General features: G+C 35.1%; 1 protein-coding gene across 1 annotated transcript; it reads left to right on the forward strand.

Annotated features, from left to right (window-relative positions):
• Positions 1-539: 539 nt before the first annotated feature.
• chtf18 (CTF18, chromosome transmission fidelity factor 18 homolog (S. cerevisiae)) lies at positions 540-20,231 on the forward strand. Its single transcript, XM_051907523.1, has 22 exons — positions 540-762; positions 3,240-3,410; positions 4,076-4,196; positions 4,622-4,847; positions 4,936-5,028; positions 5,110-5,162; positions 6,695-6,836; positions 6,923-7,135; positions 7,953-8,050; positions 8,140-8,263; positions 8,359-8,498; positions 9,046-9,139; positions 9,221-9,319; positions 9,394-9,524; positions 9,873-9,996; positions 10,733-10,957; positions 12,601-12,750; positions 13,233-13,363; positions 16,575-16,719; positions 19,038-19,165; positions 19,686-19,752; positions 19,889-20,231. The coding sequence occupies exons 1-20, from the start codon at positions 675-677 to the stop codon at positions 19,092-19,094; spliced, it is 2,625 nt and encodes an 874-aa protein (XP_051763483.1). The 5' UTR covers positions 540-674; the 3' UTR covers positions 19,095-19,165; positions 19,686-19,752; positions 19,889-20,231.
• The last annotated feature ends 110 nt before the right edge of the window (positions 20,232-20,341 follow it).

Below are 20,341 nucleotides of genomic sequence, written 5' to 3' on the forward strand. Positions count from 1 at the left end.
AAATTAAGTATAATAACAATTATACAACAAGTTGGTTATGTCGTAGAGCTGTTTATGAGAAATCTTGAGCACAGTTAAAGATAATAAAAACTTACATTTTAAGAGGGTTTACTACTTCTAATAAGCATTCTGGGACATATGCAAAATACTTGCGTTCTTGCGGAATGATTGGCATTCTTGTTTGTCGTTGTTGACGTAATGCCCCGCCCCCTCAGTGTTGGACTGGGAATGTCAGGGAATTAACTTAGATTAAAAATAAATCAGCTGTTGTTTTTATGTAGTTATATCATTGTTTAGTGCATACGATATTTAGGAAACAAAAATATTTCATATTAATTCGTCACGTCACTTAATTCGAACTATTGTAAAATTGACCGTTCAAAAAGGCTGATATTAGACTTTGTAATCATGCTGTTTCTTATTCCATATCAGTGATAAATTGTTTAATTCTTTCTCGTTTATTATATTTATCAGTTGCCTGTATATAAATGCTGGCCATCAAGGACTTTTATAGAGCGGATGTATGACTTACAATGGAACCGGAAATACACTTACGTACACAAAAATTTTGCGCGAAAATTTCTGTTGTGCATTCATGTACGCTCTGCCACTTGTTTATTCTAATGTCACATTGGCTTTAAATTTCGTGTCAAAACAGACAAGAGAACGTAAACATGGACGAATATGACGAAATGTACGGGATTGAAGATGATTTTGAACAACAGTTTGCGGATGAATTGGAAGTCATGGCTGAAATGGATCGTAAGTTAGAAAGATATGTTCATGTCTACTCCCAGATGGCATAATGGCTGACTGACTGTATTTAAAGCTACTTAATAAAAATAACACTAACAAAACAGGATTTCTGTACATATAGCATGCAATAATATAACGGTATTCTTTGAATAATACTAATATGGTACATGAATATGGTAAATATTCCGTGCCATTACATATATTAAGATCGTCCCATCTGAAAATAGCACTGTACCATGGGATTGCCACAATACTTTTTTTAAGAGAACTAAAAAAGTTAACATTCCTCTCTTGGTTAGTGTCAGAAAATGAATCATGATCATGATGACATACTTTATGCACCATTTGTATGGATATACCTAAGATCAGATTTTTATTCAGCCTAAAGGTAACAGCTCCTAAAGTGATACATTGATACTGTCAAACCAAAAATTATTCATACATTTTTGATATTTTTAATATATTTTTACTAGTGGGAGCAGGACACTATAGTTCATTTATGAAAGCGAGGATAGCAAAATAAAGTAAACTGTGACGTATTATACCCAAAAATTCTTCATACAGTGGATTACCAGTAAAATTGATAAAAATTTGGAACCAACAATTATTCAGACACTTTGAACTGACCATGTTTTGCTTATTTATCTGACATAATTAAGATTATTTTTTTTCTGACACAGTTTAACTCTGAGATCTTGTCATATTTTATTACCATTTTTTTAAAACTATAGTGAATAAACTGTATTAATGAATGAAATGTTCAAGTTGTGTATACAGGTGCTGGTCATAAAATTAGAATATCAACAAAAAGTTCATTTTTTTATTATAAATTATTTTTAAAAATGAAACTTTCATATATTCTAGATTCCCTACATGTAAAGTAAAACATTTCAAAAGTTTTTTTTTTAAATTTTGATGATTAGAGCGTACAGCTCATGAAAGTCCAAAATCCAGTATTTCAAAATATTAGAATATTTCCTAAGATCAATCAAAAAATGGATTTGCTAAACAGAAAAGTTCAAGTATTTTAAAGTATGTTCTTTTGTGCACTCAATACTTGATCGGCAGGACATATTACAGCAAATGACTTGCTCCTAGCACAAATTACAGCATCACTGAAGTGTGGCATGGAAGTGATCAGCCTGTGGCACTGCTGAGGCACTATTGAGCCTTCAGATCATCTGTATATTGTTGGATCGACTGTTTCTCATCTTTCTCTTGAAAATATCCCATAGATTCAGGTCAGGCATATTGGCTGGCCAATAAAGCACAGTAATATCATGGTCAGCAAACCACTTGGAAGTGGTTTTTGCACTGTGGGCAGGTGCTAAAGTCCTGCTGGAAAAGGAAATCAGCATCTCCATAAAGCTTGTCAGCAGATGGAAGCATAAAGTGCTCCAAAATCTCCTAGAAGATGGCTGCATTGACTTTGCACTTGATAAAACACAATGGACCAACACCAGCAGACGTCACGGCCCCCCCAAATCATTATTGACTTCAGAAACTTCACACTAGACTTCAAGCAGCTTGGATTCTGTGCCTCTCCGGTCTTCCTTCAGACTCTGGGACCATGATTTCAACATGAAATGCAAAATTTACTTTTATCTGAAAAGAGGACTTTCGACCACTGTTCACTGTCCAGTTCTTTTTCTCCTTAGCCCAGGTAAGATGCTTCTGACGTTGTCTCTGGTTCAGAAGTGGCTTGGTAGTCCTTTTCCTGAAGATGTCTGAGTGTGGTGACTCTTGGTGCGCTGACTCCGGCTTCATTCTACTCATTGTGAAGCTCTCCCAAGTGTTTGAATTGGCTTTACTTGACAGTATTCTCAAGCTTGCGGTCATCCCTGTTGCTTGTGCACCTTTGCCTACCCAATTTCTTCCTTCCAGTCAACTTTGCATTTAATATGCTTTGATATTTCACTCTGTAAACAGCCACCCCATTCAGTAATGACCTTCTGTGACTTACTCTCTTTGTGGAGGGTGTCAATGATTGTCTCCTGGACCATTGCCAAGTCAGCAGTCTTCCCCATTAGTGTGGTTTCAAAAAACAAAAGATACCCGGAATTTATACTGTAGGGATGGTCATTTAATGAAACTCAAATGTAAATATTCTAATATTTTGAGATACTGGATTTTGGACTTTCATTAGCTGTACGCTCTAATCAACAAATTAAAAAAAAAAAAACTTTTGAAATGTTTTACTTTACATGTAGGGAATCTAGAATATATGAAAGTTTCATTTTTTAAAATAATTTACAATAAAAAAATGAACTTTTTCACGATATTCTAATTATATGACCAGCACCTGTATATATATTTCTGCTGGAAACATTGCTGTAAGACATTGCCATACAGTGCTCAATATATCTTAAGAAATATTGCAAGCTATATTGTGTAATTTATTTTGAAATAATCACATAAAATTGAACTAAAAACACACTAGAAAACTGTTAATTTTGAATGTATGAATGTTTCTGTGTGTATAGGCGAACTTTCATCATCTGCAAAAGTGTCTGAGTTCCGCAATAAGAAGCCGATCCCACAGACGTTCGAGGAAGCCATTGTGTCCGGTGATGTACAATTGAATAAATCAGTAAATAACCAACATCCCGAGAGCATCTCACCTCTAGTATATGAGGAGGAGGAGGAATCCCTGAGTCAGTACATTATATTGAATTTTCTCACTTTTCTCACCTCCATAACAGAGCTACAAGTTTAAAAATTTGGGGTCAGTAAAAAATTTTTTTCATAGTTTTGAAAGAAGTCTCTTCTCACCAAGGCTGCATTTATTTGATCAAAAATACAGTAAAAACAGTAATATTGTGAGTATATATTACAATGTTTAAATAAATTCTATTTTAATATAATTTCTATTGTAATATTTTTTAAAATGTAATTTATTCCTGTGATGGCAAAGCTGAATTTTCAGCATCATTACTCCAGTCTTCAGTGTCACATGATCCTTCAGAAATCATTCTAATATGCTGATTTGTTGCTCAAGAAATATTTCCAATTATTATCAATGTTGAAAACAGTTGTGCTGTTTAATATTTTTGTGGAAACAGTGATATATTTTTTCAAGTTTCTTTGGCGAATAGAAAGTTTAAAAGAACAGTGTATATGAAATAGAACTCTGTAACATTATAAATGTTTTTCTGTCACTTTTGATCAATCTGATGCATCCTTGCTGATTAAAAGTATGAATTACTTGGAAAAAAAAAATCTTTACTGACCCCAAACTTTTGTACGGTAGTGTAAACTTTGTGAAGTGAGTTTATAAAAGTATTGCAGTGTGTCTAATGGTGTTTGTGATTTCTCACAGCTCCTAAACCCAAGAAAAGAAGACAAGATGTGGCAAAAAAGCTCCAGTTTGGTGTTGAACACAATGATGACATCACTCCTCCGTCTTCCCCAGAGGTTTACGACAGACGAGTGAGAGATGGGTAAAAGTTTATGCACATCACAGTTTAATCTGTGCTGCTGCATGGAACACATTTCACATCATAACATTACAACCATTGGTTGTTGACATTTTAAGTATGATTTTTTTGGTAACACTTTAGTTTAGGCTCCAATTCTCATTATTAACTAGTTGCTTATTAGCGTGCATTTTACTAAGATATTGGCTGTTTATTAGTACTTATAAAGCACATATTAATGCCTTATTCTGCATGACCATATTCTACATCCCTTAATCCTACCCAATGCCTAAACTTAACAACTACCTTACTATCTATTAATAAGCAGTAATTAGGAGTTTGAGTCAAAAGTTGTAGTTAGTAGTTAGTTAATAGTGAGAATTGGACCCTAATCTAAAGTGTGACCGATTATTTTATTTTTATTTTTTTATTTTTTTATCTTTTTACAGACCTGCAGTTTCCCTGTGCCTAAGTCCAGATAGACCAGCAGCCACAAAAATAACAACCAACGTGTTAGATATCAGTGGACTGGCAGCGTTACAGGAGTCACCAAAGCGGGTTACCTCAGCTAGACGTCATGCCCAGAAACGGCCCCCTGCAATCGGAGATTACATCACAGTCACAGACTCCATAGGAAACAGAGTCTACCTTAACAAGAAAGAGGATGAGGAGAAGGTTTTAAACCCCACCCAAAAATTTTACTTGACTACTTGCAGTAGTACAATGTGTGAAGTTTATTAATTTTTCTTATCCTTTTTCTCAGGCACCAGACCCAAGAGCCTTCCGTAACTCACTTAATGGACTAGGACTGCTAGCAGTTCCAATAGAAGTGCTGAAAGAACAAATTGCAGAGAGAGTAAGAATATGTGTGAACATACAGACAAAACTAAATTAATGTTTAGGGGGAAATCTGTCTGAAATGGTTTTGTTTTTTCAGCGCCATCGACAAGTGGTGGAGGAATCCCAGAGATTGACAGAACTTATGAACAGGTGCGTACACATTTTTGTGTGGATTGTACCAGTCAATTATTTACTCTAAACTGTTGTACTTCTCTACTAGGGATGGGCGATATGGTAAAAATATCATATCATGACTTTTTGCAGGAAAATAATGATTCACGATTTTTGTCCGTTTTGGTTTTACTATTTTGCAAGTGACTGAGCAGTACAGCCAAACTAATTTCCCTATTTTAAAAATGTAGCTTTACAAGCTAACAAAATATAAAAGAAAAAAGAATGACAGACCATTTAGGCCAAAGTAGGGTTGGGAGAAGATGAAAATATTTATTTAATTGTTTATATAACATAATATACAAATGAAATAAACAGTGCTTTATTTTTTCACAGTAGGTATTTAACAGTAGTATTCAAGTAAGAAATTGAATAAACAAATGTAAAAATAAAACACTAGACTTCACTGTATAAATTATATATACACTGATTCATATTAAAGCTACTGAAGATATTTAGTGAAGAGCAGTGATTTTCTTTGTTATTTGTTGTTTGATCAACCCAAAAGTTCACCCAAAAATGAAATTTCTGTCATTAGTTACTCACCCTTATGTCGTTCCAAACCTGTAAGACTCGTTCATCTTCAGAACACAAATTAAGATATTTTTGATGAAATCCGAGAGGTTTTTTTTCTCCCATAGAAAGCAACGAAATTACCACATCCGGTTTTCTCCCAACTGTTTACGTTCACTTAAAGGGTTAGTTCACCCAAAAATGAAAAAATTCTGTCATTAATTACTCACCCTCATGCCGTTCCACACCCGTAAGACCTTCGTTAATCTTCGGAACACAAATTAAGATATTTTTGTTGAAATTCGATGACTCAGTGAGGCCTCCATAGCCAGCAATGACATTTCCTCTCTCAAGATCCATTAATGTACTAAAAACATATTTAAATCAGTTCATGTGAGTACAGTGGTTCAATATTAATATTATAAAGCAACAAGAATATTTTTGGTTTTTGCGTTCTGAAGATTAACGAAGGTCTTACAGGTGTGGAACGGCATGAGGGTGAGTAATTAATGACATTATTTTCATTTTTGGGTGAACTAACCCTTTAAGACATAATTGACTGTGTTTATGTAAACCTTGTGTGTATTTGACAGATTAAGCGCAATGAGACGCAAAATATAGCATAGTTCAGTACTCGCGCTGTATGACTGTTCAGTGTGTTCGTGCACGCTTTGGATGTATGTGCTCAGAAAAGCGCATGTCAGAATAGCGTGCGATTAAAATGTTTAACCGGCAAGGCTTTAAAACGCATGCAAATAATAAACTTTCATGATTGTGAGTAACTGCGGTGTCGTGTGTATAACCCTACCTATGCGTTAACATGTGAATGTACCCCGTGTTGTACACTATGTTTGGACGGAGGTGCCAGAATTTCAACTGATAGAATGCACTGTAACATGATACTATGATATTTCTTTAAAAGCAGATCCTGGAGACATTTTAATCATCCATGATCAAAAATCGTGATATCACACACCCCTATTCTCTACACTTTTTAGTGGTATCGATCCAAAGCTTATTGCAGAAGAGCAGGCAGACTCTGGTGTGGATGGCGATAGTGGGGAAGATGAAGGCTCATCCTCGCGGCTGTGGGTGGATCAGTTCTCACCACAACACTACACTGATCTGCTGAGTGATGATGTGAGTCATAGACACGTTCACTTGAAAACTTATTATTGGCAGGCATTTGACTTGTAATTCTTTACAATGTCTCTCTATCTTTATAGTTCACTAACCGCTGTCTGCTGAAGTGGCTGAAGCTCTGGGACACTGTGGTCTTTGGGCGAGAAAGGAAACCCCGTCCGGCCCCTGCAGACGTCAGATCGAATTTTACAAATGCTCAAAACCAAAACCAGTCCCAGCGTTTCAAAACCAAGTCTCAAATGACAGAAGAGATACTAGAGGCTGAGCTAGACCAGTACAAAAGGCCTAAATTTAAGGCGAGTGAAACTGAGCAATCACACCAGATTTGTTATATTTATATTAGGTTTACATTTATATAAATTAACCTTTTTATATTTGTACTTGAGATTAACATTTACATTTAGATTTAATTTTTAGATTTAATGTGTTAGATTTAATAGTTTTTACATTGATATATTTGTTAGTTTAGATTTATTTATAACATTTACATTATTAGTTATGTAACATAATATAAAAAAAGATTATATTTTGTTATATATTTTATATTATATATGAATAAAATGTATTTATTAGCTCATGAATATGTAAAAAAAAATGACTTATTTAGAAAAATATTGGAAAATTGGAATTGCTAAATTTGCCAAAAGACCATGTTGGCTTGACATTTACCAGATGTTTTTATTGTAAAATATTAAAAGGATAGTTCACCCAAAAATGAAAATTCTGTCATCATTTACTCTCCCTTCAAGTTGTTCCAAACCTGTATGAATTTCTTTCTTCTAAACACAAAAGAAAATATTTTGAAGAATGTCGGTAATCAGTATTTCCCCCCCCCTCCATACTATGAAAGTCAGTTGGGCCCATCAACTGTTTGATTACCGACATTCTTCAAAATATCTTCTTTTGTGTTCAGAAGAAAGAAATTCATACAGGCTTGGAACAACTTCTGGTGAGCAAATGATGACAGAATTTTCATTTTTGGGTGAACTGTCCCTTTAACACAAGCTACATGACACATGGTCTGACCAAGTAGTGAATGTAATGCTACAATGTGTGCATTTTTTAAAACCTGTTTAGTGTATGTAGTGTAACCGTATGTATCATACTACACAGGTGGCACTATTATCAGGTCCTCCTGGACTGGGGAAAACCACGCTAGCACACATTATCGCAAAGCATGCTGGTTACAATGTAGTAGAAATCAACGCTAGGTAAGCCCTGATGCTAACCAATCTTGAAATAGAAGTATGCACATATAAATCTCAACACTCACAAACTAATAGCGTTGATCTCTTCTCAGTGATGACCGCAGCGCAGAGCTCTTCCAGAAACGCATTGATACCGCTACACAGATGAAGTCAGTCCTGGGAGCCAATGAAAAGCCCAACTGCCTTATTATAGATGAAATTGACGGGGCTCCTGCTGTGAGATCTGCTCTCAGTTTTATTGGTTACTTTTAATCAACGGCTTGTCTAATTGTAGCTGTTTCTCACTTTTTGTTGTTTTCTTTTTGAATCAGGCTGCCATTAATATTTTATTGGCCACTCTGAACCGGAAGGATAGCCGAGATGGAGAGGAGTCAGGTGTTAATGCCTTGAAAAAGAAAAAGAAGAAGCAATCTGTGCTGCTTAGACCAATCATCTGCATCTGCAATGACCTGTAATATGTTTTTTTTTTTTGTTTTTTTTGGTTGGATTTAAAATATTTGAATTTCTACATATTTTCCCAGTCAACTATTAAGCTTTCAGAAAACATACAAATAATATCCAACAAAATTTCTGAACATTCAATGTTAACCCTTTACAATAAGGTCTCATTTGTTAACATTAGTTAGTGCATTAACTAACATGAACTAACAATAACCAATATATTCTAACAGCACTTATTTACCTTTGTAATTGTATTTAAAAAATGTTCATGTTTATGTTAGTTTACAGTGCATAAACTAATGTTAATGGATACATTTGACCCTAAAAATGTGTTAGTAAATGTTGAGATTAACATTAACTAAGATTAATAAATGCCGTAGAAGTATTGTTCATTGTTAGTTAACTACATTAGTTAATGTGAACTAATGTTAACAAATGAAACCTTTTTGTAAAGTGTTAACTATTTAATTATAATTGTGCATCACCATCACAATATACATTAACACTGAAAAATCAATACAAAAAAATAATAATGCATTTACCTGTACTTTTGTCAGTTATGTTCCAGCTCTGAGGCCGCTGAGACAGCAAGCTTTCCTGTTGTCCTTTCCCCAGACTCTGCCCTCCCGATTAGCTCAAAGACTGGCAGAGGTGACAAACACACATGCACTCACATGATTTCATAAACACATGAATGTATAGACTCATGTAAGCTTTTGTTTCTTTGTGTAGATCACGCGGCGTCAGGGTATGAAAGCAGATACAGGCACTCTGATGGCCTTGTGTGAGAAAACCGACAATGACATCCGTTCTTGCATCAACACGTTACAGGTGAGAGAGATGTGTGCCTTTTTAAAAGTTGTCAGAATTAAAATAAGGGTTTGTTTAATCAAGTGTGTGTGCAGTTTTTACACAGTCGTGGACAGAAGCACTTGGATCAGCGCAGCGTCAGTTCCATGTGTGTGGGATTGAAAGATCAAAACAAGGGACTCTTCTCAGTTTGGCAGGAAATCTTCCAGCTTCCTCGGCTGAAAAGGTACACTAAAACACAATATGCCATACTCAAGCACATGGTCTTTTCACTCAGCCCTCCCCTTAATAGCTTTTCAGTGTGGGCAATGAAATAGAAGCATATATATATATATATATATATATAATATATATATATATATATTTAGGATTTTTTGTCTTTATGACAAATAGTATTTTTTTATCTGATTTTTGGGATAAAATGTGACCTGAAAATGTTGTCTTTCGATCTAAAAGTTAAAAGATAAAATTGGAAAAAATTTAAAAAACTTTTATTTGTCAGCTGTCATTTTTAACTCAATCACTGTGCCGCTGATTACTGCATTCTTCATTTTATGATGGTGTTGTGATTTAGGAAGCGGATTGGTGGAGATCCTTTTGGTGGTTTTGATGAAGCTGGACCTAAAGATGGTGCACAAAGGATTCAGCACATCTTACATTTGGTCTCATCAAATGGAGAGCATGAGAAACTCACTCAGGTAACTAGAGCTCTACGCTCTTTGGGCTCCTTTTAAATTGATTTTCATATTCGAACGGTGGCCCCAAAAATATTTGGACACATAAATCACACTTAAAATGCTTGAATTTGTTTGCTTAATATAACAAAATGTCAGAGTAGTTCATCACATTAAATATAGCCATGTTCCTAAAATGTTCGACAACCAGAAAGTGTCATTTTGTATTGAACCATATATATGATGTTTTAGCATTTAAAACCTCACAAACTTTTTTACTTGAAAAGTGTGTTTTTCCTTTTGTTGTTTTTTTAAATATCCTTCAAAAATCCATACAAAATAGTAGTGAATCAACGGATCACAAAATCACGGTTCATGGTTTTGCTTTCCATTTACAGTATTACTTAAAGCACACTTTAAGTAGTCTGATACCACAGCAAAAACTACTAGCCTAACTAATAAAGTCCAAACATTATTAAAGACAAGTGAACAGTCAGTACAAAAATGAGATCAAATACACTAATTACAAGCATAAATAAATACAATATAACAAAGTTACAAATAAAGTAAGGTCTAACTGTAGTGTATTCAGGTACAGACATGTAATAATTAAACCTAAATGTAAAATAAAACTATAGTGATTAATCTTTGTTAAAGCTGTGTTTGGTTGTTTGACGTTAAATGGCTTAGACAGCATCTGTTTAACCTCTACAAAAGAGTGATGTTTCAGCCAAAATTATTTACTCTCTCTCTTCTGTAGGGTTTGTATGATAACTTCCTCAACATGAAGCTGAAGGACCCTGGGATGTTGGGTGTGTGCACGGGTCTTGACTGGTTGTGTTTCTCTGACCTGCTGAATGAGTGTGTGCTACATGGACAAAACTACTCGCTCATGCGCTACTTCCCGTTCCTGCCCGCTGCTTTCCACCACCTATATGCCGCAAACTCTGTGCCACGCATCAATTATCCACACAGCCACTACGAGGTGAGAGAATGCAGTTGAATAGGTGACAGTGCATACTGTCTATCTGCCCTTATCCTTAATACCCTAATGTCCTGTCGTTCCCTTTCTACCTTTCATCAAATGAAAGCACTGTCCCAGTTACACACTTGACCATAATGCCTCAAAACACTTCATGTGTCTCTCTTCACTATGACTGCATTTATGCCATTGAGCATCTGTTTTTCAAGTGTTGTGAATGTTTTATTGGTATTTGATAATAGTGAAAATTCAAAACTTTTTGGGTCAGATTTTTTTTTTTTTTTTGAAAGATATTAATACTTTTATTCAGCAAGGATGCATTAAATTGTTCAAAAGTGACAGTAAATACATTTATATATTTTGAACTTTCTTTTTATCAAAAGATCCTGGAAAAAAATGAATCTCTTTCCACAAAAATAATAAACTGTTTTCAACATAAGAAATGTTTCTTGAGCAGCAAATCAGCACATTAGAATGATTTATGACACTGACTGGAGTAATGATGCTGCATTACAGGAATAGTTAAGGAAATTTTACATTTTAAAATATATTAAAATAGAAAACTGTTATTTTAAATTATAATAATACTTCACAAAATTACTGTTTTTTTGAATTTTTGAACAATTGATCATATAAATGCATCCTTGGTATAAAATACACCTTTAAAAAAGACTTTAAAAATGTTAAAAATCTTTAATGACCCCAAAATTTTGAACAGTTGACGAACTGTATTCCACATGTACCATTATTGGTGTTGACAGAAGTTTAATGAATCTCTAATGATTTTGATATGACGATATGCTTATGAACTTACGAAAAGTCAACTGCAGCGGGTTTGCTAATTTGTGCCATTTTGCTAGCTTCAACCACACACGCCATCTCCAAAGTCGTGCCTTTCAAAGACATGTCAGCAAGTTAATTGTTTTCAGCACTGATAATAATAAAAAAAAATTGTGAGCATCAAATCAGCATTTTAGAATTTCTGAAGGATCATGTGACGCTGAAGACTGGAGGAATGATCCTGAAAATTCAGATTTGTCATCATAAATTACATTACATACATTATATTACAATAGAAAACAGTTATTTTGAATAGTAATATTTCACAAAATTACTGTTTTTACTGTATTTTTGATCAAATAAATGCTACCTTGGTATAAAATATACTTCTTTAAAAAATTTCAAAATCTTAATGACCCCAAACATGGTTGTGTATTTTCATGCAAAAATTAAGTGTATTACACATGTATTACACACCAATTTTGATATGACGGTACACTTATGAACCCCATTATTTAAAAAGTTGCTGCAGTCAATTGCAGCAGGTTTGCTAATTTGTGCCATTTTGCTAGCTTCAAAGTCAAACACACACCCCATCTCCAAAGTCCTGCCCTTCAAAGACATGTCAGCAAACTCAAATGTTCTAGGTAATAAAACAAAAGAGAGGAATGACCCGCACTTTTAAGGCCACTTAGACAACTAGCCAATCAGAAACACTGACCCTAAATGATTTAACGTATTTGGGATTGCTGATATCAGGTATGCTGACATGTCATTATATAATGATTTTAATGATTATATTATGATTATATGTTTTCAGTGTAAAATGAAAGTGGTAATAAATGAAGTCTTAAATTTGTTTCTAGGCTTTCACTAAAGCTCAGCACACCAAGAATGCCCTCCTTGCCATGTTGAATGACATCCCACCTGCCATACAGAGCCGTGTTTGCATAAGCAGTCTCTGTTTGGACATCCTCAGCCTTCTCCTGGAGCTCATCTCCCCCAAACTGCGGCCGGTGAGTCATTTTAAAGTCTGCGTGCAAACAAGGTAACAATGTAATAATGATATTATGCTAGATAAATTGCAAGCTGGTTCTAAACCCTAGTGAGCTGCCTACTTAGACAGCATCATAGCAGTGAACGCTACAAAAAGAAATATCCTTATCTATATTTCTTATAATTATGCTGCTTTGTAACTCTGTGTTCTAACCGGATGCAACAAGATTCCAGCGACAAGCAATTTGTCCACACTAGATGCAACACGACTACAAGACACGACTGTTTTCAACATTGATTATAATAAAAAAAGTTTCTTGAGCAGCAAATCATCGTATTAGAATAATTTCTAAAGGATCGTGACACTGAAGACTGGAGTAATGATGCTGAAAATTCAGCTTTGCCATTACTATTTAAAATTTAAATCGTATTTAAATAGTAAACAGTTATTTTACATTTGAATATTTTTGCTCAAATTAGAGACTTGATGTCTTTATTACAGGTCAACCCTCAGCTTTACAGCATCAGGGAGAAGCAGCAGCTTTACGATTTGATTGACACCATGATCAACTACAACCTGACCTACAGACAGGACCGCACACCAGAGGGACAGTACACTTATGTGCTGGAGCCGTGAGTACATGCATATACACAAACAACAATAACCTGACCTACAGACTCATTGAACACAAATAGCCATGCTTGTCTGTCGGGACTTTAGTTATGCAACTCATACATCACAACAATACACACTAACACACATGGCACTGATTCCTGTTCATCACGATTTATGAGAGATTAGGCTGCAGCTCCAGATTACGGTCTCTCCATCCCCTCCTCTTCCACTTTTTTTATTATTCTCCGTCCTCTGTTTCACTTTGGCGATTCTCTCACATGAGAGCTTGGGGGTTTTTGTTACTTGCCTTTGAAAGTCATGCATGGACACATGTTCATCACTCAAGCATATAAAAAGACCCGCAATCCTCTCTGGCTTACCGTGTCCTACCACTCACATTGATTGATGGAAGAGATGCTGAAAATGTTCACAAATAAGCTTTCAACACTCACAAGTTGAGCACTTGCCGCTGAACCTTTGAAAGTCTGCTTGACGGAGCTAAAGGTGGATTAAAAACCAGGAATGAGAAGATAAACAAGGTAACAATTTGCGCTATTGGATTGGTTTTCAGACAGCCTGTTCAAGCTGGAACTTAAGAAGAGCATTTCTGTAAGTTTGCTTCTTATTGAGCATTTCTCATTTTATATAAAGTTTTTGCATGAATGTTAGATTTTTTTTTTTTAAATGTCAATGATGCGCACCAAGGCTGCATTAAAAAAAATACAGTAAAAACAATAATTTTATGAAATATTATTAAAATTTAAAAACACTGTTTACTATTTTAAATGTTTTTAAAATGTAATTTATTCCTGTAATGGCAAAGCTGAATTTTCAGCAGCCATTACTCCAGTTTTCAGTGTCACATGATACATTCTGCTTAATATTTTTGTGTAAACAATGTTGATTTTTTTTTTTTTTTTTTTTTCATAATTACTTGAATAGAAAGTTATTTAAAAATAGAGATCTTGGGTGTAGCATAATAAATATGCTGTCATTTTTGATCAATTTAATGCATCCTTTCTGAATAAAAGTATTAATTTCTTACTAGTTACAAAATTTAGTTAAAAATATAGGCATATTTTCACTAAATTAGCACATTTATTTATATGCATGTTACAATATAACAATGCACTAAATGTAATAGTATCTATCTAACAGTAAACAGTAATATTTACCTACATTTAAATGTATTTTTAGCCTGTAAAATGCCACAGAGATTTCTGTGAATTTTTTTTTTAATGATTCATTGAAAGTTCAAACTGCTTTGTGTAAATGAATCAAACTAAAATCATCAGTTAATTTTATATTGCCAATGAAATGATATTGGATTTAAATTAAAGGATAAGTTCACTTCGGAATTAAAATTTTCTGATAATTTACTCACCCCCATGTCATCCAAGATGTTTGTCTTTCTTTCTTCAGTCGAAAAGAAATTAAGGTTTTTGAGGAAAACATTCCAGGATTTTTCTCCATAAAGTGGACTACAACAGTTACCAACGGGTTGAAGGTCCAAATTGCAGTTTCAGTGCAGCTTCAAAGGGCTCTACATGATCACAGACAAGGAATAAGGGTCTCATCTAGCGAAACGATCAATCATTTTCTAAAAACAACAACAACAACAACAACAACAACTTTTTAACCACAAATGCTCATCTTGCACTAGCTCTGCAATGCACCACACAATTACGTAAGTCAAATGGCCTTTACGAAAAAAAGGTAAAACAACAATGTCGGGTGAATTTTGAAGTTGGAGGAGCAGTATAAGATGAGCGTTTGTGGTTAAAAAGTATATACATTTTTACTTTTTTTAGAAAATGACCGATCGTTTCACTAGATAAGACCCTTTTTCCTGTAGAGCCCTTTGAAGCTGCACTGAAACTGCAATTTGGACCTTCAACCCGTTAGTAACTGTTGAAGTCCACTACATGGAGAAAAATCCTGGAATGTTTTCCTCAAAAACCTTAATTTCTTTTTGACTGAAGAAAGACATAAACATCTTGGATGATATGGGGGTGAGTAAATTATCAGGAAATTTTAATTCTAAAGTGAACTAATCCTTTAAGTATTATATCATCCAGCCCTACTACAGCCTAGATTAGACGGGGAAATCCCTGTGCATGTTTTTTCATAATCATGTTTCTAAAGTTCATTATTTATTTGCGTGTATGTGTGTTCTCTCTGTGATTGGTGTGGTAGAATCATGCAGCAGTCGTTCCTGCAGGCCCGCTGCGAGGAGACACTGGTCACCTCTGACTGGGGTATTCCACTGTTGATCGCCCTGTTACTGCTTCTGCTCGTTTACGCCTTCCTGTATCTTCCCGCCATCTCTTATCGAGCTTTACTCCAACAAGTGCTGAGTAACCACACTGAAGCCATGACCCTGGAAAATAACAAGATGGACTGAGGATTGTACAATTCCCAAGCCAAATGTTGCATGGCTAACTGCATTTCCATAGCATCGTCCGATTATGAGGAGCAATAGTTCAACATTACAATTCAACTTTCATCAGAGGAAAATAGAAGAAACATCTCTGCTTCGTTTATAATTACTGTGATATTTTGACAGACCATCTTGTCAGTATAATCCCACTGTGCAATCTTCAATCATGCCAATACACAGCAAGCATTTCCATGTATACATGAAGTCTTTTTTGACTATTTAATGTGAGATGTGATGGCACATGAGCAGCATATTTTGCCCAGAGATATTGAAGTATCTGGATTTCATCTGATTTCACACTGGAAATAACCTGGGAAGCTTTCATCGCTATCCTGTTCCCTAGAAAGGGAGAAATGTTTTGATTTTAATGTGAATGTGCAACATAATATATGGGAACAAAAACTTCTGAACCTCTGCTCCGATATTTTATTTATTTATTTTTTTTGACAGAACATTCTCCAACTGTCCTAGAGAAATGACTTTGTGTACGTGACCAGGAATACCCTGCACAACTAATCCTGCTTTTGGAGTTGTATCTGCTTGTGTGTGTTGTACATATTGTCTAATTTCCTTTTATTCCTGGAACAGTGTTTTACCTTAGAAGTAAGAGGGATTATTTAGCTTACCCGCTTTCCACTCTTTAAACCATCACAACTTCATTTGCCTTCATATCCCTTCTCATTAGAGTCCCTTGTTCAGATTCTATATGTTATCTACAGGTTTATGCTAACATTATAGTATGCTTTTTTCAGTTTCAGGCTGTAATTTTATGACCTGTATTTCCACAGTAATGTAGAAGATGTGGTGCGTTTTCCGGGATTGCCTCCCCGGAGGCAGCTAACCTATCAGGTGAAACAGCTGATCGCCAGGGAGACAGAATTAGAGAGAATGAGGAGGGTGGAGAGGGCCCAGCAGAAACGAAACCCAAAAAAGGTAAAACACAGACTGTAAACATATGTGCACAATTACAACCAGTATTGCAATATTTATATTTATATATATATATATATATATATATATATATATATCGCTGTCAAGCGATTAATTTTTTTAATCTAATTAATTACTCTGTGGCAATTAATCGCAAATTAATCACACATCAAATTTGGCTGAGAAATTCCCCCCATAAGATAATTTAAAATCATTATTTTGTTAAATGAGAAAAACTTCAAATAGACATTACAAAAAGTAGCTTTAGAAAGAAATATATGTATTTTTTACGCAAACTTTTAGGCTTCAACTGCCATGAAGGTGAGTAAATGATGATAAAATGATAAACTATACCTTTTAATGTTTTTTTTTTTTTATGTTTTTTTTATGGAAATATGAAATAATTTTATTCATAAAATGATACTTTAAATAAGAAACTAAAACTGCCAGTAGGTGGCGGTAAATGTCCTAATGAGTAAGTCATTGAGTCAAACGGCTGATTCATTCAGGAATTAAGTAAATGGCTCTCTTTATCAATGGGCCATTGAATCATTGGTTCACCCCATTGATTCGCGCAAAACACGCAAACGAAAACCGTGTTGCTCGGAGACACACAACAGTTCTGCTCTGGCTTTATAGGTAATATTTTTGTTGGCAAAAACAGACAATATTGTGTCTAAAATATAACATAATATTACAGGTGGGGTGTTTTTTTTTTTTTTTTTTTCTCAACGCCGTTGGACATTGTTGATATTTGAAATCAACCCAAACAAACCCACCCCTCTCTTCATTGCTCTGCCTCCAAAACTCATTCTCCAATCCTAACCACCCTGCTCCGAGTCGGTCTCGAACCCCAGCCCGTCCGCTGCTGGCATTAGAGGCAAGTGCACTAACGATGATGCTAAACACCTCATTCTCTAGAGGTCATCAGTGTGCAGTGGTTTACCTGCACAACTCTCACTATCTGGCCACTGTTACACACGCAATACAAGAGTGGGTGTCTGTGTATCACAACTGACGCGCAACAAAATGCTTCACGAAAAATAAAGCGCAGTTGATGAACGAATGACAAGGACACACAAAAAATGAACGTACAGTACACAAGAGTAAATACAAACAAGAGTTTGTTGTTAGTCGCCAACAGCACAGCAGCTCCAGACAATCAAACCCAGTGTTACTCACGTGTGAAGCAGAATCAAAGCAGCCGCGTCTGTTTTCAGGCCTTCTCTCCAGCGCTGGAAAGCTTTTCTAATATTACCACAGGTCCTAAAACACATAAACCTTCATTCCAGTGGTATTCTTTTGAGCTCTTTTGTATTGTCTCATCTCTTTCTGTGTTTTTTTTTTTTTTTTTTTTTCCAAAATCTCCCTCTTGCTCGTTCTGTCTCCACGACCGTCATATGCCCCCTAATGCTGATTGGTTAGACGTTTGTTGTTGGTATCGGCCCGACTAACTTCCAAACAGTGTAGTTGAAAAAATGCATACCCCACCTTTAACTTATTTATTGAACTGTTGTATAAAATCAATATCACTTTTGCAAAAACAGCACTCGTGTGATGTTGCTTAACTATAACATATTATATAAATATGAGACAAAAACTCATATAGGGGCATTTTTGCCCTGATAGCTTAAATTTTAAGCCATTCTAACTGCATTCTATAGGTTACATCACACAGTGATAGTCACAACCTAACTTTGTGAAATGTCAGATGACCTACGTAGGTCTGGGGCAGGGCGGGTGCTTTAAATGCGTTCATTTTAACACTTTATTTTTTGTCATAACTAATTCATTAAATTAATGCGTTAAATCAACAGCCCTAATATAGATAGATAGATAGATAGATAGATAAAATATTAATATATAATAATATTGTAATGAATTTCTGCCTAATCTTGCTTTTGTTGTGCCTGCAAAATAGTCAATACCCATTTATACACGCTGCATCTTTTGCATTTGGAAATCTTATTGATTTAAAATGGGTGTGATTTAGTTTTTCACCACTCATTTGCAGTGTTGACACAGAATATGTTTACATGCACTTAATCGATTTTAGTTGGACTACATCATTATGATTTTGAAAATGTTCACTGTTTTGTCCGGCTGCAGTTGTACCAGTCTTTGCGAAGTTGGACTAACAAAGATATTGCCATTGAATCTCGACTTCATCCACTATGCACACTAGATAGAAGTGAGGCTATTAAATATTTGATTAACCATTGTGTTATGTAAACTTGGACAGATGTGCAGTTCCCAAACAATATACATTGTACAATATACAAAGCTATATATATTGCATAGTATTTGTTCTGTGTGTTTAGACAGAGGCAGTAAATAAGAATCAAGAGAGAAGAAAGAGGAGAAGAAAACCGAAGTGAAGAAACAGACAAGCAGGAACCATCAACAGAGGCTGGAGAACATCGTTAAACAGACTGTGGTGGAAAGCAGGGTAAAAGATCTATATTAAACCACCTTAAATCCTTTATATCTGTCCTTGAACTACCACAGCATCCCACACAAAATCCCATTTTAAATTCTGAAGTCCAGTCCACCATTGAATATTACCATAACAATTTCGATGCTGGGATTGGTGATTCACAACTTCATTCTGGCATTGTGTGAAACTCAACTATAACTAACCAGTTAAAAATGCAGATAATATTTACAAATGAGCACTGCTAGTTATAGGTTATTGATTATGACCAAATTTGTAATGCCAAACCAGAACATTAAGTACCTGGTTAAATTAGCCTGGGGATGGTATGTGAATAAGATGCTGGTTTTTGCACTTAACTCGCCCTCGCAGTGATTCTGTGCCACTATGTTAAATGATTGTCCTCATACTGTCTCTCTTTACTTATGCTTGACTTATGCTTCATGATAATCCCAGATTAATTGGGTTAACAGTGGATCAGGGTCAAAGTGCTCTCACATGATGACTTGTTTATTTATCCTTCTCACGGTTATAGCCTGAATTGGATTTCTTTGGACGAGCCATTGTACCCAAGGAGAAGCCAATGGTTACCACCACTACAGGTGTCTTTGCTATATATATACTATACTATATATTATATATACTTTTCACACACTCGTACAATAAATCAAAGCATATGTGTTCTGCATAACCTGAAATGCGAAATATCACTTATGCTGATATCACTTCTCTCCGCAGGTGAAGATGGCAAAGCAGGCGGAGTGGTGCACATTGGTAAAGCTGTGGGTAACAGTGATGTATGGTTTCGTTTCAATGAAGGTGTGTCCAATGCAGTGCGCAGAAACGTTTACATTCGGGAGTTACTTTAAAGACAGAAGAACGAAGCCCATGTTAATTTACCATTGTAAATCAATACATAAAAAACAAAAATGTTCTGAACCTTGTACTGTATAGTAAAAAACATCTACAATGTCTAAAAAAAACAAACAAACAAAAAGCACTGGTTCCTCTTTTGTTTCTTTTTATTGTATTCTTGTATAGTTGTCTTACACTTTTATAAATACATGTTTTCACTGAGTAACAGCAGTTTTTTTTCTTTCTTTTCATAATGTCATGGCCTGATAAGAGTAAACAACAAAGCAGATTTACTCAGAATCAATTCATTTGCATCTTTGTCCATCCTAGTCAAAG

This window comes from Ctenopharyngodon idella, chromosome 1 (genome assembly GCF_019924925.1).
Source record: "Ctenopharyngodon idella isolate HZGC_01 chromosome 1, HZGC01, whole genome shotgun sequence".
NCBI lineage: Eukaryota > Metazoa > Chordata > Actinopteri > Cypriniformes > Xenocyprididae > Ctenopharyngodon > Ctenopharyngodon idella.